A 27921-nucleotide genomic window follows, 5' to 3' on the forward strand; every position below is an offset into this window, starting at 1 on the left:
GTACATACACTCAGGTACACACACACATTTTTTTTAAAAATGGATGGATGGATGGATGGATGGATGGATGGATGGATGGATGGATGGATGCGTAGGTAGGTAGCATATGAATGTAACTTAGTAACATGCTCACCTAGCATACATGAAGCCCTGGGATTGACTGAACACTGCATAAAGCAGGCCTAACAGCACATACCTGCAATTCTAACACTGGAGAGGTAAAGGCGGGAAGATCAGTTCATGAGCATCTTTAGCAAGTTTGATGTCAGCCTGGGTTACATGAGACCCTAGCTCAAAAGAAGAGAAAAAAGCTGTGCAATCCCTCAAGGAAAAAATGGACAGATCAGGCTTCAATAAAGTAAACTTTTTAAAATGATATAATGTATGCGTTAATACTAGTTGAGTATGTTCTCATTTTCAACCACAAGAGGTCTCTTCCCTCCCGACTTCTAGGAGTCCAAAATCGACCTCTTAGATCGGAAAGAGGACGTGAAGAAAAAGCTGAAGAAGGCCTTCTGTGAGCCCGGCAACGTGGAGAACAATGGGCTTCTGTCCTTTGTCAAGCACGTTCTCTTCCCTCTCCAGTCTGGTGAGAGTCTCCGCCGTTCTTAGGGCAAGGCTCAGAGATCCAAGTTCCTGCTGGGACTGTGCTTAAGTTGTCAGAGGTCCTTCCTGCATGGACTGGCTGCCCTGACTTCATGCATACAATGTGTGTGTGAGGCCGGGTTGTGCCTTAGTTGTCTGTGTGTTCACTACCAGCTGGGGTTTTAGAGAGTTGTCAGGCTGTGGAGGTGAATCCGAAATGAGAACAGAGACAGACATTGAACTAGAATACAAAAGCGTTCTAAGCGCTGGGTACAGCGTGGCTGCTTACCTATTAGAGAACAGGGAAGCGTAGCTGAGGGCATCAGCCTAGGTTTAGTCCTAGCAGCAAAAAATAAAAAGTCCAATGCCAGGGCTGGTGAGATGACTCACCTGGTAAAAGTCAAAGATGTTAAATATGACACACACGCACTCGTACGCACACACACACACTCTTCTGCACTGGGTTAAGGAGTTAGAACTGGCGGTGCCTGACTTGTTTATTGCTATGTTGTAGAGTTTGTGATTCTGAGAGATGAGAAGTGGGGTGGAAACAAGACCTACACCGTTTACCTGGAGCTGGAGAAGGACTTCGCAGCTGAGGTAATGCTAGAGAAAGACGAAGACCACTGGGTCTGACAGCCCTCTCCCTCCTGTCTGCCAGTCTGTGTGAATGAACCATACAGCACTGTCTTGGTACCCACCAAGGCTGTATTTTGTTACTGACATAGATGAAGATTCAAGTACTTTATTAAGTAGGTGGGCAAGGCCAGGCAGTGGTAGCACATGCCTTTAATCCCAGCCCTTGGGAGGCAGAGGCAGGCGGATTTCTGAGTTTGAGGCCAGCCTGGTCTACAGAGTGAGTTCTAGGACAGCCAGGGCTACACAGAGAAACCCTGTCTTGAAAAACCAAAATTAGCACAAGCCTAAGTTATTGATCCTCAGTACTCTCCAAAGGACTAGATGCAGTAAAGAGCCCTCTCCGTGGCTGTCTTCAGCACACGCTCACACCCAGATGCCTTGATACACTTTTTTTTTTTCAAAAGAGAACTGGGGTTCGGTTACCAGGACCCACAGCAGGCAGCCCACACTGCCTGGGATGCTGCCTCAAGAGACTCCCCTGCAATCTTCATGCCTCGGAAGACACATGTACCAGGCACACAAATATACATGTAACTTTCAAAAACTAAAAAAGATTTATATACATACATTGGATTTTTAAGACCAATATAATAACCCTGGCTATCCTGGACTCGCAGAGATCTGCCTGCTTCTGCCTCCCCAGTGCTGGGTTTAAAGGTGGGCACCACCATGAACCACCTAAGAGAAACTTTGTAATCCCAGCAGCTGGTGGAGGCAGGCTGACTCACTGGACTTAGCCATCCATCCCTTCCTTAGAGGTGCAGGGGCTGCAGGAGAGCCAGCTTGGAGGCAGTGCTAGCTGCAAGCTGGTTTGAGCAGCAGCTGGAGGAGACTCTGGTCCCTGAGGTCTGGCATGTGGCCTATTAGGGAATGTGTCAGAAACATTGCTGTGCAACCCTTCTCTGCTGTCTGAGGCAGGCCACACGACCCACACCCCTGAAAGCAGTTCTTTGTGGGAATGCAGAGCAGAATTAGAAGGAAACTTCTAGAGAACTCTGCAGTCACCTGTTCCCACAGCACTTGCCATGACAGACTTTCAGTCGGGTGTGTCCACGTATTTTTGATTTTCACTGCCTGAGAGAGAAGTCACTCACTAGTGACAAGTGACTGTGGAGCACTTATGGCCTGGGTACTGTACCCAGGAAACTGAATCTTCATCCACATCTGCAGAGTTGCAGGCCTAAAGCTTCTTTTCAAAATTAACTAGCCCCAAGGAAGTGAAGAAGTAGCATCAGAAACAGGAATGTTGTCATTGATATCACAGCGATCATACCTAAGGATGTCTCTTGAGAATAACTAAGGACTTCCAGGCTAGATTTAGGTCCAAAAAGGTAACTGCAGGACATAAAGTAAAATATGAATTTCTAAACTACAGGTTGAATTAATATCCCTTATCCAAAATCCATAAAGAAAAACAGAAAAGCAAAAAATCCAGGCAAATGCAGTGCACGCCTTTAATCCCAGCACTCGGAGGCAGAAGCAGGCAGATGTCTGTGAGTTCAAGGCCAGCCTGGTCCACAGAGTTCCAGGACAGAAAAACCCTGTCTCAAAAAAGGAAAACCCAGAAGTGGTTGAGTCTTTACATTTCTTCCAATCTGGGAATGTTTATACACACAGTGTGATATATAGGGCATGTGACCACACACAATTCATTGTTTCATATACACTTTATACACCTGGAGGTGGTTTTCGAAGGGAATTCTTACTGTGTCTGCACCTTTAAAGTTCTCTTTAACTGCATGTTTTGCCTGTGAGTATATATGTATGTGTACCACAAACAGACTTCATGCCTACAGAAATTAGAAAAGGGTTTAGGAGGATCCTCTGGAATTGGAGTTATGAATGATTGTGATCCGTTGTGTGAGTGCTGGGAATTGACCCTGGGTCCCTTGCAAGAGCAGTAAGTGCTCTTTTAAGCACCGAGCAGTCTCTCCAGCCTTCATGTGCCTATACTTTGACTGTAACATTTCATACAAGGTCCTAGTGGAATTTCTCTTGATATCCTATCGACACCCAGACTTTGGAGCATCTAGACCAGCCTTGAAGGGGAGGGATGCCCAGCCACACTGGGGGGAGGGGCAGCAGGGGAGGGATGCCCAGCCACACTGGGGGCCCCAGCACCACTCTCCTTGTTGTGTGGCTTGGAGCTCATCTGACTCAGATGCCTGCTAGAATCCACATTTTTGTTTATTGTTTCCTGAGTCTTGCACCACAGCCTAGGCTGGCCTCAGACACTAAGCAACCTTCCTGCGTCTGCCTCTCAAGGATTGAAACTGCTAGAGGTGTGAGTCACCAGACCCAGCCTGTTTACTCTCATTTGATAAGTGAGCCAAGACTGGACTGAGGTTATAGCTCAGCAACAGAAAGCCCACCTAGCCTGTGTTAGGGAGACACTGGGTCCAATCCCCAGGGCCTCAGAAAAGCATTGAAAGTTGTCATCTATAGAACTTGTAAAGACGGGGCTGGGGAGATGGCTCAGCTGTTGGGAGCACTGACTGCTCTTCCAGAGGTCCTGGGTTCAGATCCCAGCACAAACATGGCAGCTCACAATTGTCTGTAACTCTGAGATCAGATCCCTCACACAGACATACATGCAGGGAAAACAATGCACATGAAACCTACAAAGGGATCAGGCATCCAGTCCCACCTCTAACTGGAGCTTAATCCTTGCGTGTACCTCAGTCTATGGGCCCAGGGTTTCCTGTGTAAACATTTTCAATGGCTGACGTTTGGTTTATACCTCAGAGTATGACTGGAAAAGACTAAGAGAATCAGAATAAAGAACACACTCTGCCTACACAGCCCATAAGCTAGAACAGAATTTAAAGTCAGAAGAGCTGGGTCAGGCTGAATACAGCAGCAAGCATTTGTGATTCCATCATTCCATGGGGCTGAGCAGGAAGATTGTGTGTTTGAGGGTAACCTAGGCTACATAGTGAGACCCGCCTGAGAGACAGGCAGGCAGGCCCCTGCCTTTGAGAACGGTTACCCTTCTCGGTCTCTGCCATAAGAGTGCTTTGAGGCTCCAGACTGCTGGGAACATACTTCCGCCTGCCATGCCACCCCTTTAATAAACTCTGGGCCCCAGGCCTCGTCTCACCAGGCCTCGTTTACTTCTGCAGGTTGTACACCCTGGAGACCTAAAGAATTCTGTTGAAGTAGCCCTGAACAAGTTGCTGGACCCCATTCGAGAAAAGTTTAATACCCCAGCCCTGAAGAAGCTGGCCAGTGCTGCCTACCCAGATCCTGCAAAGCAGAGTGAGTCCACTGGGGAAGGAGCCTGGGACAGCACCTGAGGCTTGCTTTGACAAACAGTGGTCTGGTTACCTGCTACTGCACCAACACTGCTGAGAGGCTAGTGTGAGGCTGCTCTCAGAAGCCGCCTCGGGTTTAGTGAGCTTGTCTGCAGTTGGTACTCACAGGGGCCGTCTGTTCATGGCTGTTCAGGCTTCTTGAAAAAGCTCACCCTAACCGCCTCCCACTCCCATCTCTCTGCTTCTGCCTCATGAGTTAGCCATCCAGTTACCTGTGATGCATATGTACTACCATAGCTACTTTATGTGATCCTTCCAGAAGAGACTTAGCAAATTCTGCATGGATTTTATGAGTAGAAATGCCCAGAGTTGACCAGACCACTACAGGTCCTGCCCTCCAGCCTAATAGAGAAAAGGTGTGGAGGGAAATGGACTCCCTTCTGCAGGGTTGCTGAGCCTATGTTAAAGTATGACTCAGTGGATGGGTTCTGGGACTCTCCTAAGTCCTGCCTCTTTCAGTGTCCTCATCTGGCACTCAGTACTGGCCTGCACTTGGGATGGGGGACTGGCCTGCACTTGGGATGGGAGAGTGGCCTGCCCTTGGGATGGGGGAAGGGGAGAGTCCTGACTCTATGGAGTTCTCATTCCCAGAGCCTACTGCCAAAGGCCCTGCCAAGAACTCAGAACCAGAGGAAGTCATCCCATCCCGGCTGGATATCCGTGTGGGCAAAATCCTCAGCGTGGAAAAGGTAGTCATTCCTCAGCACATCCCAGGAGGCAGAGAAGGGTTAGGTTTGCATGTTCCCATCTGTAGGAAACCTAGCTGGCGATGGGAAGTAGCATCCCTGGAGTCATATTTAGGTCAGAGCCCTGGTGTCTGATGGCAAGCAGCCTCTGAACCTCATGCAACACAGCCAGGAACACAGAGGGAGCGTAGCCATCAGGTACAGCCTGACGGTGCGCCCAACTAGGATGGATCTGCTTGCCTGGACTAGCATTAGGTCTTACCTTAGGTGGACCACTATCCCCCCTAGACAGTGGGAGTGTGGGTCTGTGTGGGGCTCCTTTTTGCAGATAGGTCATGTGATCAATCATTGACTGGGAACCATTGTTCTAGGACTTGTTTCCGCTGACATTGATTCCTTGACATTCTATGGGCCTAAGCTTCCTAACCACGGCCAACATTAGTCCATGCCCAGCCACCTGGAACCCCTTGGGATAGTACCTAGGGGGTAATGACAGTCACCAACAGTCAGTCTTTAATCTCCATCAGATTTTTCCACAAACCACCAGGTTTGTTTTCTCAAATCGAGACCTTTGTGAAGTAAACGTCCCTTCAAGGCTTCTTAGAGCCAGTCAGGACGAGCTCATGCCTGGGATTCTAGAATGTGGGAAGCTGAGGCATAAGGATCACAAGTTGGAGACGAGTCTTGGCTATATAGTGAGACCTTGTCCAAAAGGCCAGGGCAGGGGAGCTTTGGGAACAGCAGATGGCCCTGGAGAGATGACTCACCAAGCATTTAATCCACCCCACTGTGGGCATCCCCCACTTATCTGTTTGTATATTGGGGGTTGGGAGGAATATGCATGCCACGTGTGGAGGTTAGAGTCCTTTCTCTCCTTCCATATGGGATCTGGGGCTCTGACTCAGGTGGCCAGGCAAGCACCTGTCCCCACGGAGCTCTCTGGCCTCTGACAAGAATCTCTTGTTGGCAGCATCCGGATGCAGATAGCCTGTATGTGGAGAGGATTGATGTGGGGGAACCTGAGCCCAGGACTGTGGTGAGCGGCCTTGTACAGTTTGTGCCCAAAGAAGAACTCCAGGACAGGCTGGTGGTAGTGCTGTGTAACCTGAAACCCCAGAAGATGAGAGGCGTGGACTCCCAGGGCATGCTGCTATGTGCCTCTGTGTGAGTGAGGATTGGGGGGCAGGGCCACGGCCAGGGGAAGGCAAGAGCCTAGAGGATTAGCCTGTGGGGTGGATGCCTTTCTGTATGCCTTGTGCACGCCTGTAATCCCAGCACTTGGGAGGCAGAGGCAGGTGGATTTCTGAGTTCGAGGCCAGCCTGGTCTACAGAGTGAGCTCCAGGACAGCCAAGGCTATACAGAGAAACCCTGTCTCGAAAAAAAAATAAATCCACCCCCCCCCCAAAAAAGCCCTAAGAAAACGGCTACCTTCCTTGTTGATGCTAAAAGATGAGGCTTAAAGGGGCTGCTGTACAGGTCCTGGGAGTGAGACATTTGCCTACAGATAAACTGTTAAATAAAACCACACGGGCTTTATTCCTATGCACTTTAATCCCAGCTCTTGGGAAGCACAGGCAGAGGCAGGGCTGGTGTACATTGTGAGTTCCAGAGTTACATAGTAAGAGTCCTGCCTTAAAAAAAGAAAATTGCCAGGTGGTGGTGGTGGTGGTACACACCTTAATCCCAGCACTTGGAAACAGAGGCAGGAGGATCTCTGAATCTGAAGCCATCCTGGTCTATAGGGCAAGTTCCAGGAGAGCCAGGGCAACAAAAGAAATCCTGTCTTGGGGGAAGGGGGGTAATTAAATACATAATCAAGAGTAAAATAAAAGTTAGTGGATACTGGGCACAGCAGCACCCGCCTTAATCATGGCACTTGAGAGACAAAGGGGGAGGGGTCTCTTTAATAAGCCTGGTTTGCGCCAAGGTCCAGGCCAGGCTGAGCTACACGGTGAGAGCCTGTCTCACCAAATGCAAGGGTGGAGCTCAGGCTTGGCTGCCATGAAACGGGTTTGATCTCCAGCACCTCAGAAATGTGCGCATGGCGATCCACACCGACAGCCTAGCGCTGGGGAAGCAGCAGCCTGAGAACCAACTCAGTTACATGACAAGTTCAGGTATAGCCTGGGCTACACGAGACTCTGCAAGCAGGCATAACTGAAGGTGTCTCACTACTAGAAAGAGGTGGAGCCAGGATGTAGGCATATTATAACTATGGGCAAAGGCCTTGCTGGAGATTTAGAGGTAACCTCCCAGAAAAAGAAAGTCCTGGTTCTATGTTCAGAGATGTGGAAAGGGGGTGGGGACCTTCTGGGCTACAATGCTGAGGGCATCCTAAATCCCTTTAGGGCCCAGCTCAGTTTAACACCCACAGCTGCTGGGAGATCCATCATCTTGCCTTTTCCTCTTGTGTTTTTCCAGAGACGGGGCAAGCCGCCAGGTTGAACCTCTGGATCCTCCCGTCGGCTCTGCTCCCGGTGAGCGGGTGTTTGTACAGGGCTATGAGAAGGGCCAACCAGACGAGGAGCTCAAGCCCAAGAAGAAAGTCTTTGAGAAGCTGCAGGTAAAGCGCTATTGCTCTGTTGTTGGAAATAATGTTTGTTTTGATTTTTTTATAATTTATTTACATATATATGAGTACACTGTAGCTGCCTTCAGACACCCCAGAAGAGGGAGGGCATCAAACCCATTACAGATGGTTGTGAGCCACCATGTGGTTGCTGGGTGTTGAACTCAGGACCTCTGAAAGAGCAGTCAGTGCTCTTAACCATTGAGTCATCTCTCCAGTAAGGCTGTATAAAAGACACGCAATCCAGATGTTATTTATAAGCCAGATGCCTAGACTGGGCAGATCTAGGGCTATTCTAACTTATTCCCCAGTTGTAAAACCCCTTGTTACTTGCTGTTTCTCCTGGCCATGAGGCTCTGATCCATTGTCTTCTTCCTCTCTGTCTATCCTCCTCTTCCCTTCCCTGCAACCTCCTCTCAAACCTCCATTCCCACCTTACTCCCTCCACTGCCCAATCACAGGTCTAGCCTTTTATTGACCAGTTAAATTGGGGAGGAGGTTCACATGGCATCACTTGAGTACGTGTGAGCATCTTCTCAAGGGGGACCAACACCTTGAGAAACCAATTTTAGCTATAGGACACATGCAGCATCCTATCAGCCCACAGCAGTCCCTCCTTGCCCAGGCTGCCCCAGCGTGCTGTTTCCCTTGCCCAGGCTGCCCCAGTGTGCGGTTACTGAGTCAGCAGCTGCCCCTTCCCCAGTAAGACTTCCTGCAGATGACCTCTCTGCCTCCTTCAGAGCTGAGTGAGGAGCTTAGTCTCAGGACCCTACATAGGCCGAGTGCTGACATAAAGCACTGAGGGAAGACTTGAGACACTTCCTTGTCCATTTGACTGACCCAGTCTGAGAGCAGCCGACGGGAGGTTATCCACATCTTACCTAGCAAGATGCCTGCTGAGACAGTCAGGGTCACCGGAAATCATGGAGCCAAGGGCAGGTGTGGCAAAGGGCTCTGCTTTGACCCTCCATCCCACAGCACACGAAGAAAGGGAAGCAGACCCTCTTACCCACCTTGACCTCAGAGCACTCACGAGTGCGCACAGGTGGCCCTGGGCTCGCCTGCTCGCTTGTCAGGCACTGTCCTACATGCCCAGGTTGCATCCACATAGCACATTAGCTCCCTCCACAGAACAGACGCCACAGAACTATCTTAAATACGGCCAAAAATGAGGAGACTGTCCAGTCCTGCTGGATGTGTTGGTGCCTACACTGTAAGTCCAGAGACAGAGGGGGGAGGACTGCCGGAGTTCATGCCAGTCTAGCTTATATAAGGAGGTCTGGGCCAGCCAGGACTACACAGTGACCTGTCTCAAAACTACTAAAATAGTCCGCAACTGTTTCCTTCTGGTCTTTTGCTGGATAAAGGGGCATTCATGTTCATCTGCTTCTTATGTCTGAAGACATCTCATGTTAAACAGTGGCGGGGATCATGCCCACAGTGTGCTGTGCTCACTATTAGCCTGCTGGAGCCGGCCTGGAGCACCTTGCGATAGGGATCACACGGCTGTCAGGGTGTGGCCTGTAGCATCACAGCGCACGCTGGGGCTGCAGTGGCATCAGCAGTCTGGAGGTCTTTGTCCCTACTCATGGATATAAGTGTGTTTATCAGAGGGTAAGAACATAGAAGCCTTTGGGGGTTGTGCTGAGAGGCTGGGCTCAGGTGTATGGTGCACGCCTTTAACCCAGCACTTGGGAGCTGGGGCAGGCAGAGCTCTGTGAATTTGGAGACCAGCCTGGTCTACACAGTGAGTTCCAGGACAACTAGGAGGACTACTCAGGGAGACCCTGTCTCAACCAAACAGAAAAGTTGGGCCGGCTTATGCTAATAATCTGAGAACATTGTTCCCGCCATCATGACATTATTTTACTTATTTGTCATCTGTCTTGTTTAGGCTGACTTTAAAATTTCTGAGGAGTGCATCGCACAGTGGAGGCAAGCCAACTTCATGACCAAGCTGGGGTCCGTCTCCTGTAAATCACTAAAAGGGGGTAACATCAGCTAGCCAGCTCGGTGTCCTCCGCTGTCCCGTCTGCCGGCTCCACTCGCCACATCTCACCTGCTCCCATCTCAGGACACTGAAGCACCGGGTCTGAACTGCTGACTAGCTGCAGGACTTGGAAAGGGACGCTCACCTTCCTACCTACCGTGCGGGATCACCCCGCCTGGCTGAAAGGAGGCAGAGCGCCTGGGCTGAGGATATGCCGCCCGCCCAGCACCCAGCAGCAGCCTGCTCTGCCCTCTTCCCCTGGCAGCTGACTCGAGAAGTCTGGTTTCAATAGAACCCACAGAGAAAGTTTATTCCACGGTCCTTGTAATTGGAAAAGCACTGGTTCCCAAGTTTCCCTGGGGTTCCCCTGCAGCTGTACTTGCTGAGATGCGTGCCTGGTCTGGGCTAATTACAGCTTCTCCCTGTCAGGAAATTGTGGGATTGAAAAGAAGGGGAAACAGAGCCTAGAGGGCTCCCAAGCATCCCAGGGCTGGCAGCGCTCTCCGCTCTCCAGCCTTGCCTACCTTGAGGCTTGGCACCAGAGGCAGGATTTGCCCCTGCTCTCTTGGGGTTCCCTTGATCTGGCTGGGTTGGGTACTCCTAAACAAACCAGCTGTGTTGGCAGCAGGATGGACATGGCCTGACACTGTGGAGCTTCAGAATGTGAGATATTTCATAAGGCATCTCAATCAAATCACTAACCCGCCACTGTCAAACTCCAATAAAGTGTCTGAACAAGGACTTCTGGGTGGACTCTCGTGAACTGCGGCTGCTATGCTCACCTAACCTGGGAATACGTTAGGATGAGACAGACAGGTATCCTGAGTGTCCCCTTGGTCAGTACTAAGATCCCCTTTTTGGTCAGTGCTTGCAGCAGGCAGGACACCATCTCCTGTGTGGGCCCGAGAACTGGCCTGTCTCCTGCAGCCAGATCCTTTGCGGTTTATTAGCCTGGGCCTTAGGTTCGTGCTAGCATAAGGTATGCGGTCCTCAAACCTTGTTACCACATCAGCAGGGATCACCTGCTGCCAATGTCTGGAAAACAGCAGTCAACAGCCAAGTTTCAATCATTTAATTAATACCTTTTAATGAAACACAACTTTGTCATGTGTCTCACTCAAGCTTCAGGAGAAGGAATCGGGAAAGATTGTTTATATAGACATATCAAAGACTCAAAAGTAAGGAAATATATATATATATATATTTCTCTCTTCTAACATTTTTATGCAAATTAAAAATCAGAGGCTTTTGGTCTCTCCATTTGCACAAGGTCAAGCTCCTTTACCCCACAGTACAGAGATTCTACCTCTCAGACTCTCCTTCCTTCTTTGTACTCTGCCCGCCCAGTGGGGAAACACACAACCCAAGCCAGGGCAAGAGCGAAAGGCAGGGCCTACTTTCCCACGACAGCTCCCAGAGCACTGCCAGGGCCTGGCTCCATGGGGTTCTGACCAGTCCGGGATCCTGGGGCAGAACGGTGCTCACTTTAATTGTCCTCCCAGTAATGTCCACCCGGCAGCTGCTCCCCATCACACACTGGACAAGGAAAAGACAGAGCAACAGACAAGCAGCCCTAGCAAGGGCTTAGGGAGCCCGTGCGCTACCCCATCAGTCAGGAATGGGTAGTGTGTGGCTCCTTTCTTGGTAGTGGAGAAGCTAAAGGCAAGATCTCTTGCCAGGCTCAAGCCCCTGTTACAAAGACTCAAGGGGTGGCCCTGAAGGAGGCAAAGGCATTGGGCCTACAGGATCTCCAGCTTACCTCAAGCTGGTACAAGCTGAAACAACTCATGAGATTCCAGGAAGAGAAATTCATATAGCAGAGGCTGCTGTCTGGGGATAGCCACCTGCCTGCTCAAAAGATCACGGCTTAGCCCCTCTTCTAGAGAAGACCCTGGGGTAACATAAGCCTTTGGCTTCCCATCCTGGCCACAAAGCCTCAGCTCCCCCAACCTGGCAGAAAGGTAGCTGGAGATAGGACATGCACCAAAGAGGAGACAGGTCAGAGAAAGAATCTGAGGAATAGGCCCGGGCCCACTGCCCAGCAAGTCCCTGCCAGACTCTCCCCATACCTTGGCAGTATTTCCTGCCAAGCTGAAACGGACACATCCCATGATGTGGCTCTGAGGCTGTGCCCATCCACCCAAACACAATCAAGTGTCACAGGACAGGCGCTCAGAATGCCAAGATCCCAGATGGCTCCCTACTCCAGTCTGGTTTTTGGTTTCTTAGTGCAGTGCCCACGGCCCCCTCTGGATTCTCTCCTCACCCGTGAGTCCCCCAAGAAGGAGCACCTGACAGAACTGAAGGCAGGAGAGTGGTTGGTGGTAAGTTAAGGCACAGGAAGACTAGCCTCGACTGTACCTTTTGTGCTTTGGAATTCCACAGCCCCACTCCTGCCAGCAGCCCGGGAAGCCTGTGGGGATGAGAGACTTGCCCATCTCCAAGAACTAAGGAAAGGAGTGGACTGGATTGGCAGAGTGGACAGACGGGTCCCAGCTGGGGGCTGGCTACCAGCGTGTAAACAGGCTCTTGGAATCCGGCTTCATGAGCCTTGGAGGATGGACATGCAGCCACTTTGCAAAGTGCTTTGATTCTGGACTACAACAGACATGATTTCAGACACAGAACAAAATAAACACATATTCTGCTTCCTCCCACCGCAGTGGCCTTGGGGCCCGGGGTGGGGGCAGGGCACAGCCACTCACTCCCACCAGCTACCTTCAAGAGGAGGCTAAGGCCAAGGCTGAAGGGCTTCTGGAAGTGATCCTTTCAGGAAAAGGCATGGGGGGAGGGGTAACTTGGGAGGGCGGGCAACACCAGGCTTGCATAAACATGGAAGGCTGTGGAGATTAAGGCCGCAGGCATCCTGTCTTAGGTTGTGTCTGCCAGATCCTCTCTTCCTTGGAGCTGCTCGGGTCCCTGAGAGACTGTATCCCTGGGATGGGTCAGCAGTGCCAGTTGAGTGATGACGGTCAGACCAGTTTCTTCGGCGGATCTGTGAGGAGAGGACATTCAGCAAGCCTCACAGCTGGGTTCTGACAAAAACCCCAAAACTCACCTCACCCAACCTTTCTGTATCCCGAAAGGCTCACTTCACTGACACTAGGCTAGACACTTTACGGACTGACGGTAACATGGGTACCTACGCCCCATTTTAAACCTGAGATGGGAGATAACGTGACAAAACTGGAATTTACTCGGGACAGCAGCCAAAGCGTGTGTCCTCCCAGCTCAGATTCCTATCAGTAGTTTGAAGGCAGTCCACTTGGTATCTCAAAACCAGAACCGTTTTATAGATCCAAGTACATGCTCACTGTGGTGGGCCTCAGAGAACGGATTGTGCAGTGCCCACAGTACCTGAACCAGGGGGCGCCATCTTCTCTGGAGCTGCCAGCTCTCCCTTAGTCCTGTCCTCAGCGTGAGGGAGCCCATTGGTGGATGGCGCAGTAAGAGACTCCGCCCTGGGAAAACTGGGGGAGGCAGGAGGGACTCCCACCGAGGGTTTGCGGGCCACGGGTGGGGGGGCCTTGGAAGGCTTCTTCTGGGCCTGGGGTGGCCGCTGCTCTGAAATGCTCCTTAGTTCAGCCACCAGATTCCGCTGGAGGTCAGCCTGGGCCTCAGGGGACACGGGCCTCTCAAGCTGCAGTTTTTTCGTGCCCTTGGAGAAAATAAAGCTGGCCTTGGAGGCAGGAGACTGTGGCGACCGAGGCTCGGCCTCTGGTGCTCCAGTGGACAGAGCACTTCCAGGATTCTCACCGGCAGCCAGACTGGAGGCCTTGAGCCTGACAGCAGCATGGAGCCCAGAGGAGGGAGCAGGCACCGGGCTGGCCCGCCCAGACAGGGCTCTTCGCAGAGGCTTCTGAGGGGCTGATGAGCCCGGAGGAGGAGTCGGAACCCCTGTGATAGCCTCCACAGAGCGAAGCCGGACCATCTGCAGGAGCGAGGGTGTGACCAGGGGTGAGCTGGCGTCCTCCCCGGGAGCGCCGCAGTTCTTGCCCACCGAGTCCTTCTGAGCGAGCTTGGCCGGAGGTTCTGACACAGAGCTAACTGGAGGTGGAGCCGGCGGAGCCGGGGGAGGGGGTTGGGACAAGCTAGCAGCTGGAGGGATGGCAGCCTCGGAGCTGCAGGGCTCCAGGGGGCCGGGCTCAGGGCCTGCTGAGAAGAAGACCTCCTCAGGCGGGGGAAAGTCAGCCATCGACAGGTCCTGTTCCTCCGGCGCAGGTGGTGGTGGTGGTGGCCAGCTCGGATCTGGAAGGATCTCCTCAGCAGTTTCCGGAGGAGGTGCGACCTCAAGCACCTCCTGCTTCTTAGTAGGTGGTGGGGGTGGATGGTAAGAGGGGGGTGGGGATGGTGGGGGTGACTGGTCTTTGGAGGCCATGGGAGACTCCTGGGCTGGAGTCGAGGTTGTCTGTGGCATGGAAGGGGATGCGGGACTGGCGTCGATGGTGGACACTGGCCCAGGAGCCACAGCAGGGGCAGCCACAGCAGCAGGAGCAGCCACAGCAGGGGCAGCCACAGCAGCAGGAGCAGCGTGGTTGGGGCTCTTGGACTTGGAGGGTGGTGGAGAGAAGGGAGCAGGCACCTTAGGATGAGGAGGTATGACAAACCTGTCACTCAGGGGGGTGGACATCTGTGGGCCAGAGCGGTCTAAAGGATTAGGGTCTGAAGAAGAGGAGCACAGAGATGTGAGGGAGGAGGATACAGAGGCCCCAGGAGACCGAAGGGATGCCACTCGATCTGATTTGGGGGGCTGAGCCTTGCCTGGGGAAGGAGGGGCAACCGCCAGACCCTTGGGAGGGAGAGTTGGGGTACCGCTTTGGCTCGAGTACCCACTTGAGGGTGAAAGTGTCCGTTCTGGGGACCGCGGGGGACGCCTGGAGCCACCTGGGGACAAGCCAGAGCCCCAGGTGCCCGCCGTGCTGGGTGGACAAGATACTGCCGCCCCCACCCCTGAAGCCCCACCCGTGGTGGGCGGGCGAGGCAGCTGTGGCTGCTGCTTTCGCTCAGGTTTGGGTGGTAACCCTAAAGGCCCATCAGGCACTGCGGAGCCTCGCTGATGGAGGGAGTAGGTCCGGCGGGGAGGCGGGGGAGGCCGTTTCATCTTCCGCAGGGACACACTCCTGCCGGACAGCTGCCCACTGCTTCGGATGCTGGCCGTGTCGGAGGCCTCAGCAGTGCTCCCCCCGCTGGGGGAGCCCCTCCCGCTACCCCCTGGAGGAGGGGGCACCACATTATTGCCAGCTACGGAGCCCTCTGGCTGGCCCTCGGAGCCCCCCTTGGAGGAGAGTGTGGACCCATCAGACACAATGGTCTCGGAGGACTGGGAGTGGCTCCAGTTGTCACTGGACGAGGAAGCGTTGCGGCTGCGGGGCCGTGGACTCGAAGCGGAGGAGAAGCGGCCCAGTGAGCGAACCGAAGCCGGGCTAGCGGACAGCAGGCTGCACCGGCTCAGGGTGCGCAGGCTGCTGCGGCCCAGGGCCACCACATCCACCGTGGGTGGCAGCACAGCATGCGGGATCAGCTTCGACAAGTAGGTGGCCTGGGGTGAGATGGACATGGCTGGGCTCAGTGGCTCTGGAGATCCTGCTCCTCCAGTCAGTCCAGGCACTGCGAGGGACATGGGCCTCGTCAAGGGCGGCGGCCTGGCTCCCGTGGATCGGCCAACAAGCGTGTCATCACGGTAAACACGGTCGATGTGTCGCTGTATGATAGCCTCTGCATCAGTGCCAGCCTCTGTTTCTGCCTCCAGAGCCTGCAGGGACACCCGGACCCCTGTCCCTAAGGCCAGGCCAGCTGGGCGACCATCCACTGTGGGGATGCGGACAGCGTCCCGTGAACCATGAGGCTGTGGAGTGCCTGGGGCCTCGCGGTTGTTCCGCAGGCCTGAAATAGACAAGGAGATGGGGTCGGCAAAGGGGCTGGACGGGCTCCCGCTGTCCACCACGCGGCCCCCTGACAAAGGCTCACCGAGCTCCTTCTGCACGTGCTGAGGCAGCCCCAGCACCGTGCTCCTCCGCTCCCGCCGCCGCCGGCCCGACTTCCCAGATTTGGGAAATGAGTCATGGGGTCTGAAGGTGGAGCCTACGGAGTCAGTCCAGGGGGAGAAAACCCGTTAGAGCAAGCCCCTGAGCACTCTGTAGACATAGCTTAGGACTAATAAAGTACTAGAGAACTTTACTAATGAACTACTTAGTGAACAAATTATATCATCATGTTAAATGGCTAATACTCATTCCAGTGAGGCAAATGTCCCAACTTTTTGGAGCAAGGGGTTACACATGCCTTCCGTAGGCCCTCTGAGGCAGTCCCTAGCCAATCCTTTGGCTTTTGTCTTGAGATAGGGATATCATACGATGCAGGTCAGCCTCTATCTAACTCGCTGTGTAGCTGAGGAAGACCTTGAATTCCTGATCCTCCTACCTCTATTTCCTAAGCACTAGGATTACAGGTGTGCACCTCCACACTGTTACATAGGGTCCCCAGGGACTGTCTTGCCTGCAAGGACAAACATAATACCAACGGAGCCATATTAAAAGTCCATCCCGGGGCTGCAGAGAAGGCTCAGTGAGTAAGAGCACTGACTGTTCTTCCAAAGGTCCTGAGTTCAAATCCCAGCACCCACATGGTGGCTCACAACCATCCGTAAAGAGATCTGACGCCCTCTTCTGGTGTGTCTGAAGACAGCTAGTGTCCTTTCAATAAATAAATAAATAAAGTCAATCCCTTTAGCTTCTATAGAACGTCAGTCAGACACTCGGAGCTGTGAAGGGTTTATATTCCTGGTCATGCTGCAACTAAGTCACCACAAATCAGGGTTCCCAAACCCTTCACTATCTTGCTTTGGGCCAGTGTCCACCATGAACTTCCAAGAGGATAAAGGAAAGAGTACTGCCTGGTACATTCACTGAATCACAGAGCCTGGGATTAGGAGGAAAAGGGGAAGCCACAGGTACTAGGACATAAAGCGATGTGATGGTCCCTGTCAGCTCTCTCCGCTGCCCAGGAATCCCAGCAGATGACAACACACCTTTGCGCTGGATCATCTCCGAGCGGATGGAGAGGGCGTCCTCGGCTGTGGAGCTCTCTGTCAGGTATGACTTCTGACTGCAGAAGGAGATGGTGTCTTCATCCGGGCCCGTCCGGGAGGACTGTTGGGGGAATAAGAGTAGCTTGGATGGGCTACTCTAGGCTTCCAGTGGATGCCCCAGAGTCAGGAAGCTCTCGGCAGGTACCAGAGGGGGCAAGCCTGCACTAGCTGAGCAAGCCTGCACTAGCTGTCAGAAGTCTTTAATCTACCTCGTCCACCTACAGAAGAAACTAGTCCAGAAAGGCCCAAAGCCATGCATGCCAAAGGCTAAGCCAGAAGGGAAGAGCAGGGCAGAGCTGGGCACAGGGCTCACCTGGATGCTCTGGGTGTCTCCATGGTCCCAGCCACCCTTGCTCAGTTTCTGTCTTTCTGGAAGACACCAGAAGGGTCTGTTGGCCTCAGCCCCTGACCCAGAAGCTGGGAACAACACTCCAACAGAGCCGGACTTACCTTGGTGCTGTAGGGAGCGGAGCCCCTCCTGGGCCTGTGTGTGCAGCTCTTCCAGATGAGGTGGTCTCCCACTGGGGAAGAAAATGTTGTCCTGGTGTTCGTCTCCTACAGATCCTGGCCCCTGGCTGGGCCCTGGGCCCTGACGATTGTCACTCTCAGCCTTGGCAGAGCCTGATGGGATGGAGAAGGAAGTGAGGCCGAAAGGCATGTTGTGGGCGCTGGAGATTCCCAAGTACAGCAATGCAGGTATACAGAGCACATTCCTCTAAGGTCTACCTCTGCAATACCGCCTAGACAGACACTTATCCCATGTACACACACTAACTACACTACACCAGAGGGCACACAGATCTGAGTGATCACAGGACACAATGGAACCACACAAGGTCAACACACAGGCCCTTTCCATCCACGCGACATTTACAGGCGTCAGCAGTGTATCACACACAAACAATACCCAAGTATAAACCAGCGAACGTGGCTCCACCAGCCTCCACAGATCTACCTGATACCGTTCTGCATATACCCAAAGTGTACTTAAAACTGCACCCACGGGCCACTTGGGGTTCCACACAGACACCCCGAATATACGCAGAGCCCTCGAGACCTGACGCCTCACTTTAAAGGGAAACAAACCACCTTCCTTCAAACAGTCCCTTGGCCCAAGTCCAAGAAGATGCCGTGGAAAACCAGAGCAGTCAGCCACAGTCAGATTCCCAGAAAGCCCTGAGGGAGGAATAGGCCAGGGACACCTACTTACTCATACGGTGTACTCCAGAGGGGTAAGCAGGGGAGGGGAGAAGAGGGAGGGACCAGGCCCCTCAGCTCCCACTGGGAACTCAGTCTCTCCTGGGGGAACAGGCCAGGTATGGCCTCTCCTGGAGGCCTTGGCCTGGCCCCAGGTACAGAGGAGCCAGGGCTCCATTACCGAGGATCCTGTTACAGGCTCTGCCCACAGAGGGGCTAGTCACCTAACCCTGAGGACGGGGCCTGTGTCAGCACTTTGCAGTCCCAGCCCCTCTTTAAATGAAACCCACAACGTAAGCAAAAGCGCTGGGAAGGTCATGTGACCTTGGCGGTCCCCCGAAGAGAAGCCATAACAAAACAAGCCCTTTAAAGCGCCCGGCCCCAGGACCTGGGCCTCCAACTCAGACACCTGCCATTTCTTTCTTCAGTTTTCCTCAGCACCAGAGCACCTTCCTCAAGAAGCCACTGGAGACTCCAAGGCAGAGCTGAGAGGAGCCCAGGAGGTCTTAGGTGTCTCCCCTCCATCCTGTGATTTTATGAGTGGAGAAACAGGCTCAAGGGGAAAATGTTTTCCTACAGTCACAGCAAATGGCTCAGTAAGCCAGAACTAAACTCTGCATTCCCAGAAGGGACCCCTGCCCTCCAAGAGCACAAGAATCTACAGCTCCTACCGTCAGAACCTAAGTCTACAGCAGGCTCCCAGGCAAAGGCGTGCACCTGCTCTCCCCTTCGAGCCTGCCCTCTCTAAACGTGGTTCCCAGGGCGGGCGGGCAGTCCTTGCTGCTCCTGTAGATCCTCTCACTGAGGAGATAACTCCGGAGAGGGCTGTCCCCTCTCTAAACTGAGCTAGACCCAGTAATGAGTGGGTAGGTATCCCAGCAGGAAGGCAATCTGAGCAGTGGACAGCAGACTCCAAGGTCAGAGGCACCCAGGTCCTCCCTCCAGGATAACAAGCGGCACTCAGACAAAGGCAGCGACAGAGCCGCCGGACAAAAGCGCGGCTGCAGACTCAGACGGCAGCCAGCCGGGTAACCAGCACCCCCAACTCGTCTCCCCTCCTAGCCTCGATCCCCGCCAACCTCAGGGTCTGGCAAAGGGAGCTGTCACCCTTTGGCTGCCCCCCACAGCCACACCCACTCACCCTTCTTAAAGAACTCAAGAAGCGCTGGAAGGTGTCGCCCCAGGAACACTACCATGTCTGCAGCAGATGTCTCCACCTTAACCTCCCCAGAGCACCAGACCAAGGGGACTCAGGACGCAGGGGTGCGAAGCAAGCTCACAGCCAGCCGCCCGCCCGGCACAGGTCGGCCAGGAGGGGGAGGGGCTGCTCCAGGTTCTCCTCCCACCTTTGCCACAGATCCCGCCCATCTGCTAACCCCACCCCCACTCCTATCCCACCCCGAAGCAGCATACAGGGAAACTGAGACCCAGGGACTGGGTGCTTGGATACTGAATGTGACTGGAGGTATCAAAGACACAGTGCTAGCTGTGGGTCACTAACTGCTCCCAAGTTCTTGTCCAAACATTTGGGTGCCGGAGCCAACGGAAGGGTCCCAGCTGCCAGATGGTCGGTGGAAGAACCACCAGACCAGACTTGGCACAGTGCCCATGCCCGACACCCGGCCATCATGACTAATTAAAGTAATTTCCTGAGGAAAGAGTTCAGCTCACGGAACAAGCAGGCAGGAACCCAGGGCTGCCTGTGAGGATAACAGTGACAGAGCTGCCCTCAGAACACAACACATAACTGAGGCTGGCCAGGTACCCGGAGAATCAGGTGGCTGAGGGCAACAGTCACCCCACTCACACATTTCAGCCCCACGCTTTCTAAAGAACTTCCTTCCCACCTCACCAATGTGATATCAGAAAGGCTGAGAAACAGCAGAGGCAGGGGGATTCAACACAGACCTGTTCTTTCAGCCAGGTATCCTTTCCAGAAGCCATCCTGAATACCTGCTCACCATGCACCAGAGTGAAGAATTAGCCCAGAAACAGCCCATAGGTGGAATGCAAAAAAAGTCAAGGGAGGGGAGGGGAAGGCAGGGGGGAGGAGGAGGAGGAGAAGGAGGAGAGAAGAAGGGGAGGGAGGGGAAGGACTCAGATTCAGATGCACCTTCAAATCCATCACCAAGCTGTGACCTCTGACCTCACATAAAAGCAAGGTCAACACCTGGCATGGCTTGGTGGCACACACCTATAATCTCAGAAGTGGTAAATTCAAGGCCAGCTTAGGCTACATAGTGACTTCCAGGCTAGTCTGAACTACACAGCAAGAACCTGTCTCACAAGGAGGCAGAAGCAGGGGTTTGCTGGAAAGAAAGATGACTCCATTAAAAGTGCTTCCTACTCCTGAGGAGTTGGCTTCTAGAACTCACACTGGGTAGCTCATAGCCATTGTGTAACTCCCTCCAGGACCCAAAACCCTCTTCTAGCCTTCTCAGGCACTGGCACATGAGGCACAGACACATGCATATACAAAAATAAAATGAAGAAACAAAGCAGGTGTGGTGACGCATACCTGGGTCCTCAGCATATGACAGACAGATGGTAACAAGTTCTAGACTGGCTGGTCTACAAAATGAAACTGTCTTAAAAAAGCAAAAAACACAAAAACAACCACAACAAAAGAGGCTGAGGTGACTAAGCTGGCTGAGCGGTTAAGAGCACTGGCTGTTCCTGCAGAGGACACAGGTTCCATTCCCAGCACCCTCATGGTGACTCATAACCCCTAACTCTAGTTCCAAGGTGTAAGTTCCCGAATCACGAGGCTCCAGGCAGGCAGGCACGGCCTAATGCAAAGGGCTTGAGGTAAAGTTGTGAGTTTCTCTACCACGGAGCGGCTGGCAAACAGTAAGGGGGGGGGGGACTGGCAGGGGAGATCAGGAGGGCAGGCGCCAGGTCAGGTGACCCCTGGACCTTACCCTAGGAAGTCAGCTGGGCAGGGAACAGGGACATTTACAATGAGCTCCTCTGGGAAGTCCACAGTTGCTGAGAATAAAGGGTCTGTGAATTGTGTCGAGCTGCAACCTAGATTCATGTGACACTGCACCCCTCCATCACTGCACCCCTCCATGGCTGCACCCTCCCTGAAGAGCAAAGAATTCAGTAGTTCTAAAGTTGCAAGACCCCCTTACCCCTCCTTCCCCATTTATCTCTGGTCTTTCAAGAGATTGCTCAACCACCAACTAGAACCTTACTCTAGAAAACAAACATTTAGTCAGGCAGGTGGACCTCTGTGAGTTCGAGGCCAGCCTAGTCTACAGAGTGAGTTCCAGGATAGCCTGGGCTGCTCAGAAAAACCCTTTCTTGAAAAACCAAACGAACCCCTGTGGAGCAGGATATGCAGCAGTGAAGCCTAGCTTCTCACAGCTCTCTCAGAGGCAGGCACTTCTGATTATTTTCTTTGTAAACAAATAAAGTAGGCCTGGCTGGCCTGATATATAGATGTCAGCTGAGGCTGGTGTCAAACTTGTGGCAATCCTCCTGCATGCCTCAGCCTCTGAGTGCTAGGATGATAGGTATGTACCGTCACTTTTATGCTACAAGTATGCATTGTAGAAATAGACACTTTTTTTCTTTCCTTTTTTTTTTTTTTTTGGTTTTGTTTTGTTTTTTCAAGACAGGGTCTCTAGATATCCCTGGCTATCCTGGAACTCTCCCTCTGTAGACCAGGCTGGCCTCAAACTCAGAGATTCACGGCTCTGCCTCCTGAGTGCTAGAATTAAAGGTGTGTGCCACCACCACCCTGCTTTTTTTTTAGACAGGGTCTTTTTAGCATGTAGGGTCAGTCCCAGACTGACCTCAAACATGCTAGCTAGCCAAGGATGACTTTGAATTTATTTTGTAATAACATTAGTGTGTGTGTGTGTGTGTGTGTGTGTGTGTGTGTGTGTGTGTGTGTGAATGCACATGTGGAGGTCAGAGGACAACAATCAGAGCTGGTTCTCCCTCTCTCCTTCCACCATGTGGACTCCCGACTCCTGTGAACTTCTCCTGCCTGCACCGCCCAAACCCTGGGATTACAGACTTGCACTGCAACACCCAACTTATGTGCTGCTGGAGAGCAGACCCAGAGCTTCCTGCACACTAAGCGAGCACTCTGCTGACCTGCCCAGGGTAGCGAGCGTCACTCCCTGCCCAGGGTAGCGCTCTCATCCCATGTTACAGATGAGGAAATGAGGTAGTGAGGTGAGCACCCCGGCCGCTGCGTAAGTGACAGGAGCCTTTTCACTGAGAACAAGCTAAATGGAACAGTCACGTCCTATTGACTGTGTCAGCTACACACCTGGCCTCCCTGCTTGGGGTGGGGGATGAGCAGACTCCGCCATCTCAATAAACTGGAAGCCTTGGTCCATGCCCTGGCCCTCCACCTCTAGGCTGGACCCATCAGCCTCTCCTATCTAGACACCCGTGTGTGACTACAGCATAGCTGGTGATGGTGGAGGACAAAAGCTGCTCCTGCCCTGTGGAAGTTACAGTCCTGGGAGGCAGGAACTCTCCTAGTAACTCAGGACCCAGGAGGCTTGGGAGCTAGGAGACTTCCTGCGCCTTCAGCTGCTTCCTAGGCCTTTAATGGTGTAGGGCAGTCACCCTCTGCTTCCCCTACACAGGGAAAGAAAGGGCTGGGCTCCTGCTAAGTTAGAGGTAGGGTGAATGAGCCCAGAGGTTCAGACAGCACTGGCATCCAAGGTCCTGGCTGCAAAATCCCCAGCGGCAGCCAAGACTCTCACCTGACAACATCTGCTTGCCCCCAATACCTCTCCCCCTACTCAGAACCTGCTGAGCTACCCCAGGAATAGGTCTAGAGACCAGTGGCCTAATTAGGGAGGGGCTCTGCAGCCTAAGTATCTGATAGGGAGGAACACCTCTGTAAAGGCTGGTAACCAGAGGAGGGTGGAGCTTTCTAAGGACCACACTTAAAGAGTCCCCAGTTCAGGGCTTGTCTCACAGTCCAGAGGTGCTGCCTGGGCAGAGACCTTGAGGTAAAGGCCCCACCCCACCCCCACCAGCCTGAGGGAGGGGCTTCTGCATCCATGACGACCTGCTCCTGCCTGAGGGAGGAGGCCTCCGGATCTAAGAAGACATGCCGCTCCTTGACATGGCCCAGCAAGCATGGTACACCAGGAAGCAAACGGGGAAGAGGCATGTGCCCAGAGAACATGCCACTGTGGCCACCTCCTCCGACGGATAGACACATCCAGGCCTACACCAACAAAGCACACACAGGCCACTCCAGCCTACAGCCATCTCACCTACTGGCAGGACTGCAGGCCCACACAGGGCCTGCCAAGTGGCTGCGTGAACAGGAAGGCAGGTGTGTGCACCTACTCCCCAGGGGCTTTCCTGAGCCTGGGGATAGGGACATGAGCCTGTCTCCCTCCAGAGCCACATTCACTCACTTGTGCGCATGCGTGCTTACTCCCTTGGCATTATCCCCTATGGGGTGAGGCCTCAACCTGCCCCATTCCAGAGCAAGGGGCGGGGGTGGCGCACCCACAAGTGAACAGGCCTGACTCAGGAGAGAAGAATGAGGGGGAGGGCACAGCTGGCCAGGTGGCCTTGCTCAGGAGCCGGCGGCACCCTCTAGCCAACCCTCTGCTCCTGTTTCTTCTGCCTTCGGTCAGCTCTCCAGCGGGCCAAGGACTGGGGTGTTTGGAGGCTCTTGGTCTCAACCCCTCTCTATACAAATAAACAAGCTGAAGAGAGGGGGAAGGGAAGGCTTCACACAGTCTAGAGGCCAAGGCGGAACGGAAGTGTCAGTAGCTGTAAAAGCAAGACACCAGAGGGACAGAGCATAACTAACTGGGAAGGAGGTTCCTTGATGTCCACACTTTCTCTTCCACTGCCCACAGGCAAGGTGAACGCTGCCTTTTCACAAAGGAGCGTGAGGAGACTCTGGGAATCAGACTTCACTTCACCCAACCAGGAAATACCGAGTCCCCATTTAAATCTGGGTCTCACATAAAATGCCACAGCTGTCCCAACTCTGTTCATGGGTAAAGGGTAGCCAGAGCCTCAGCCCCACCCTGACCAAAAAATGGTGCACCCGACCTCTGAAGATGAGAAATCTACTTCCTTTCTCCCAGTGTCCAGCCCCACCTCAGCAGGAGCAGAGCTGACAGGCCAGGCAGGTTCTAATGTAAATATTGGGGGGGGGGCAGGGAGTGCCTGGAGCAGAGGGGAGGATCCCATCCCACAGGGTGCCTGCCCTAGGGGGACAGGCAGGAATGCTGGGAAGAATCGGTACAGGATCTTAATAAACGTCCTAAGGAGTTTCCAGGTCAGCATTTGCCCCAACAATGACACAGTAACCCCTGTCAGCCAGGGAATTCTGAATTTTTCAAGTCCTATCCTTTGTTCCTTCAAAGTATGATTAGCCCCATTTTATGGATGCCAGAGAAGCAGTCAGCATGAATCCATTGGGGAAAGGGCTATAAGAATCAGAAGAATCGAATTCCAGGCTCTGAACAAGTAAACCACGGTCTCTTGCAGCCTCTGTCTGCTCTTCCGTAAAGTAGGATTAATGTAGGAAGTCACTCGACTAGCTGGTGTAGTGACATCTAGAATCTCAACACTTGAGACAGAGGCGGAAGACTTCTACATGTTTGATCCTGTCTCAAAGAGATGGCTCCGTGGCTAAGAGCACTGACTGCTCTTCCAGAGGTCCTGAGTTCAATTACCAGCAACCAGATGGAGACTCACAACCATCTGTAACCCCAGTCCCAAGAGGATCTTCTGGGGACACAATTCACACAATGATGAACAGATCTACAAATGGTCTCTATCTACATACAGTCAAAACACCCTTAAACATAAAAGAAGTAAATTAGTAACTTGAGAGAGAGCTAGCTAGCTATGCTGAGGTTCACTGTGAGGAACTCCTGGCCCAGCATGTGTAAGAGGCTCTGTGTCTGACACACAGCACTGTCTGTCCATAAAGAAAGAAAAAAACGGTGACTGGAGAGATGGCTCGGCGTTTAAGAGCACTGACTGCTCTTCCAGAGGTCCTGAGTTCAATTCCCAGCAACCACATGGTGACTCACAACCATCTGTAATGAGATCTGATGCCCTCTTCTGGTGTGTCTGAAGAGAGTGACAGTGTACTCATGTACATGAAAAAGAAAGAAAGAAAAAAGGAAGGAAGGAAGGAAGGAAGGAAGGAAGGAAGGAAGGAAGGAAGGGAGGAAAGGAAAGAAAGGAAGGAAGGAAGGAAGGAAGGAAGGAAGGAAGGAAGGAAGGAAGAAAGAAAGAAAGAAAGAAAGAAAGAAAGAAAGAAAGAAAGAAAGAAAGAAAGAAAGAAAGAAAGAAAGAAGAAAGAAAGAAAGAAAGAAAGAAAGAAAGAAAGAAAGAGAAAGAAAGAGAGAAAGAAAGAAAGAAAGAAAGAGAAAGAAAGAAAGAAAGAAAGAAAGAAAGAAAGAAAGAAAGAAAGAAAGAAAGAAAGAAAGAAAGAAAGAAGGAAACTGGGCTGGAGATGTAGCTCAATTGATAGAGTGCTTACAGGAAGCACTAGGTTTGGTCCCCGTCACCCCTTAAAACCAGGCACAGTAGCCTATATCTGTAATTCCTGAAGGATTTGAGGCCAGCCTGTACTGTGTGAAATCCTGTCCAAAAAGAGAAAGAGAAAAGAAAGCTATATAACGCAGCATAAATACACAGTACTGGATCAAAGCTGGCCTTGGCCTGTCCAGCGCAGGGGCAGTAGAGAAAGGGCCCTCCACTCATGACACGGAGGCGACTAGAATCCCTGACGCCCAGCTGAGGAGATCCCAATCTCACTAAGGCACACAGCTCAAGGGTCAGTGACTTTCTCAAGGTCGCATGACTAGTAAAGACAGAGGAAAGTCATGCTTTGAGCCAGCTCTGACTAGCTGCAAAACCGTGTTCTTTGCATGCAAGCAACTGCTCAGTGCCCCTGCCCACTTCCGGAGCTCTCCTCCAATCTCTAGTGGAGTTAATGACCATTAAGATAAAGTCTGATAAGGCACACTTAACATCAGCTCTGGATCCCTCTTCAGGGACCTCGCCCTATCTCGCAGTCCAGGCCCAGGAACAAACAGGCCTAAGTCCAACCCTGGCTGTGCTCTGGCTGGCCCTTAACCAACAAACACTTAATCACCTTCTGTAGGCCTCAGTTTCTCCAATAATGTGGGAGAGATCATCTCTAAGAAGCCCTTTGCATGTATAACCCTGCCCCTAGATGGGAGTCATTGGTCCATGCATCTGTCCTGTTCCGTGCTCTCTGTCTCTGTCTGTCTCTCTCTGTCTGTCTGTCTCTCTCTCTCTCTCTCTCTCTCTCTCTCTCTCTCTCTCTCACACACACACACACACACACACACAGAGTCCCATTTAGGACTATTCATGGTTCGGTTCCGGAGCTGGGGGCTGGGGAGATGATGCAATTCTTAGGAGCGTGGTCCACTCTTCCCGAGGACCCAGGTTCATTCCCACATAACAGCTCCAGGGAATTCAACATCCTCACGTGTACACACGTGCAGGCAAAACACCAGTACAGATAAAATTTAAAAATAAAGTTAAAGCATAAAAAAGAAAAAAAAAGACTCAGCTTATCACGGAGACCTCAGATCCTCGACAGCTGGATAAGCCCGTTATCTAGAAAGCCCAGCACTTCCATGGGCAAGTTCAGATATCACATAGCTGATAAGTGTCCCCCAAAAGAAGAGGGGGGACAGGGGGAATGGGAAACCTCAGACCTCCTTCCTGTCTTGGCTTGGAAGGCCCCAGGCCCTCCAGCGTTAGAAACAAGGAGAGGACACAGGAAGGGATCCTAGGCAGTCTGGACCCCCACCCCACCCCTTCCCTCGGTTTCCCCACCTACAAGAGGGGAATAGAACTCCAGCAGGCCTGGTGCCTGACAGGACAGTGTGAGGAAAAGGAAGAGAGGGTAAGGCGGATGGATGGCTCTCCTGAATTCTTAGTTTGCAGTGTTCGTTCCCCAGTCCACCCAGGACCATGCACTCTGCTGGCCTGGGTGGACATGTTGGACTGGACACCAGAACAGTGTGGGATCCCAGCAGGACGTACTGTCTTTTTAGCCCATGGGATGCTCTGCCTCTCCACCCCCCCAGCTCTATAAGGACAACTGATGAAGGCAGGACACCACCATCCATACTTGGATCTGTACTTCTTTTTCCACCTGTTCACACCCTAAGCCCTGAAGGCCGCGATACCTAACTCCTGCCCCTCTCCCAGGGGCTTCTCACTCTGGTGCTCACCACAGGGTCCAGGCGTCAGGGTTCAAGGCTGCCTATCTCAGACCTGTGGCCCACACAGTTATGACGTGAAGCCCATCCACCTGTGCGATGGTTAAGGGGCATGGACTTTGTAAATCTGACAGACTTGGGCCCACGTCACAATTTAGCTATCTTCTCGGTAGCACTGAGAAGATGTTACAGATCTCTCCCCTTGCTGAGCTCTCCTTTATCCGTGTGTAAAATGGAGACAGCTCAGCTCTCACTACCTGCTGCAAGAGAAGTGAGTTAGTGAAGGGAGCGTGCACTGGGCCTGACTTCCCTCTCCACTAACTATTGCTACCAGCCCACACACAAGCAAGGCCTCCCTACCCACTGCTCCCTACATCCCAAAAATCCCAGGTCTTTGTCAACTCTGCTGCTTCCTCCCTCCACTCCCACAGCCCCCACCCTGCCGGAGCCCTCACCTCCTCACCTCTCCCCTGGATTACTGCAATAGGCTCTGAGCTTCCACTCTAGCCAACCCCACCCCCCACCCTAACCTGCCCTACCTGCACCTGCCTAGGCCCCGGAGCCATCTTCCTAACACACCAGTTTCGTGGCCTCCTCCCTTTTCTCAAACACCTTCACTGGCTCCCAATGAC

General features: G+C 52.7%; 2 protein-coding genes across 2 annotated transcripts in view; one reads left to right on the top strand and one right to left on the bottom strand.

Moving 5' to 3' along the window:
* Positions 1-10525, top strand: part of Yars1 (tyrosyl-tRNA synthetase 1) — a 29867-nt gene extending 19342 nt beyond the window's left edge. Inside the window, exons 7-13 of the mRNA XM_052177439.1 lie at positions 454-589; positions 1100-1185; positions 4347-4482; positions 5130-5227; positions 6195-6388; positions 7647-7788; positions 9689-10525. Coding sequence (XP_052033399.1) covers positions 454-589; positions 1100-1185; positions 4347-4482; positions 5130-5227; positions 6195-6388; positions 7647-7788; positions 9689-9799 — 903 coding nt within the window. The 3' untranslated portion in view covers positions 9800-10525. The remainder of the gene's footprint in view (positions 1-453; positions 590-1099; positions 1186-4346; positions 4483-5129; positions 5228-6194; positions 6389-7646; positions 7789-9688) is intronic.
* A 316-nt stretch (positions 10526-10841) lies between these two features.
* The window catches only part of Kiaa1522 (KIAA1522 ortholog), a 29929-nt gene continuing 12849 nt past the window's right edge, over positions 10842-27921 (bottom strand). Inside the window, exons 2-7 of the mRNA XM_052177438.1 lie at positions 17322-17492; positions 17185-17240; positions 16812-16932; positions 15752-15865; positions 13142-15667; positions 10842-12779 (exon numbers count right to left, since the gene is read on the bottom strand). Coding sequence (XP_052033398.1) covers positions 12757-12779; positions 13142-15667; positions 15752-15865; positions 16812-16932; positions 17185-17240; positions 17322-17492 — 3011 coding nt within the window. The 3' untranslated portion in view covers positions 10842-12756. The remainder of the gene's footprint in view (positions 12780-13141; positions 15668-15751; positions 15866-16811; positions 16933-17184; positions 17241-17321; positions 17493-27921) is intronic.

The sequence above is a fragment of the Apodemus sylvaticus genome, chromosome 3 (genome assembly GCF_947179515.1).
Source record: "Apodemus sylvaticus chromosome 3, mApoSyl1.1, whole genome shotgun sequence".
NCBI classification, from domain to species: domain Eukaryota; kingdom Metazoa; phylum Chordata; class Mammalia; order Rodentia; family Muridae; genus Apodemus; species Apodemus sylvaticus.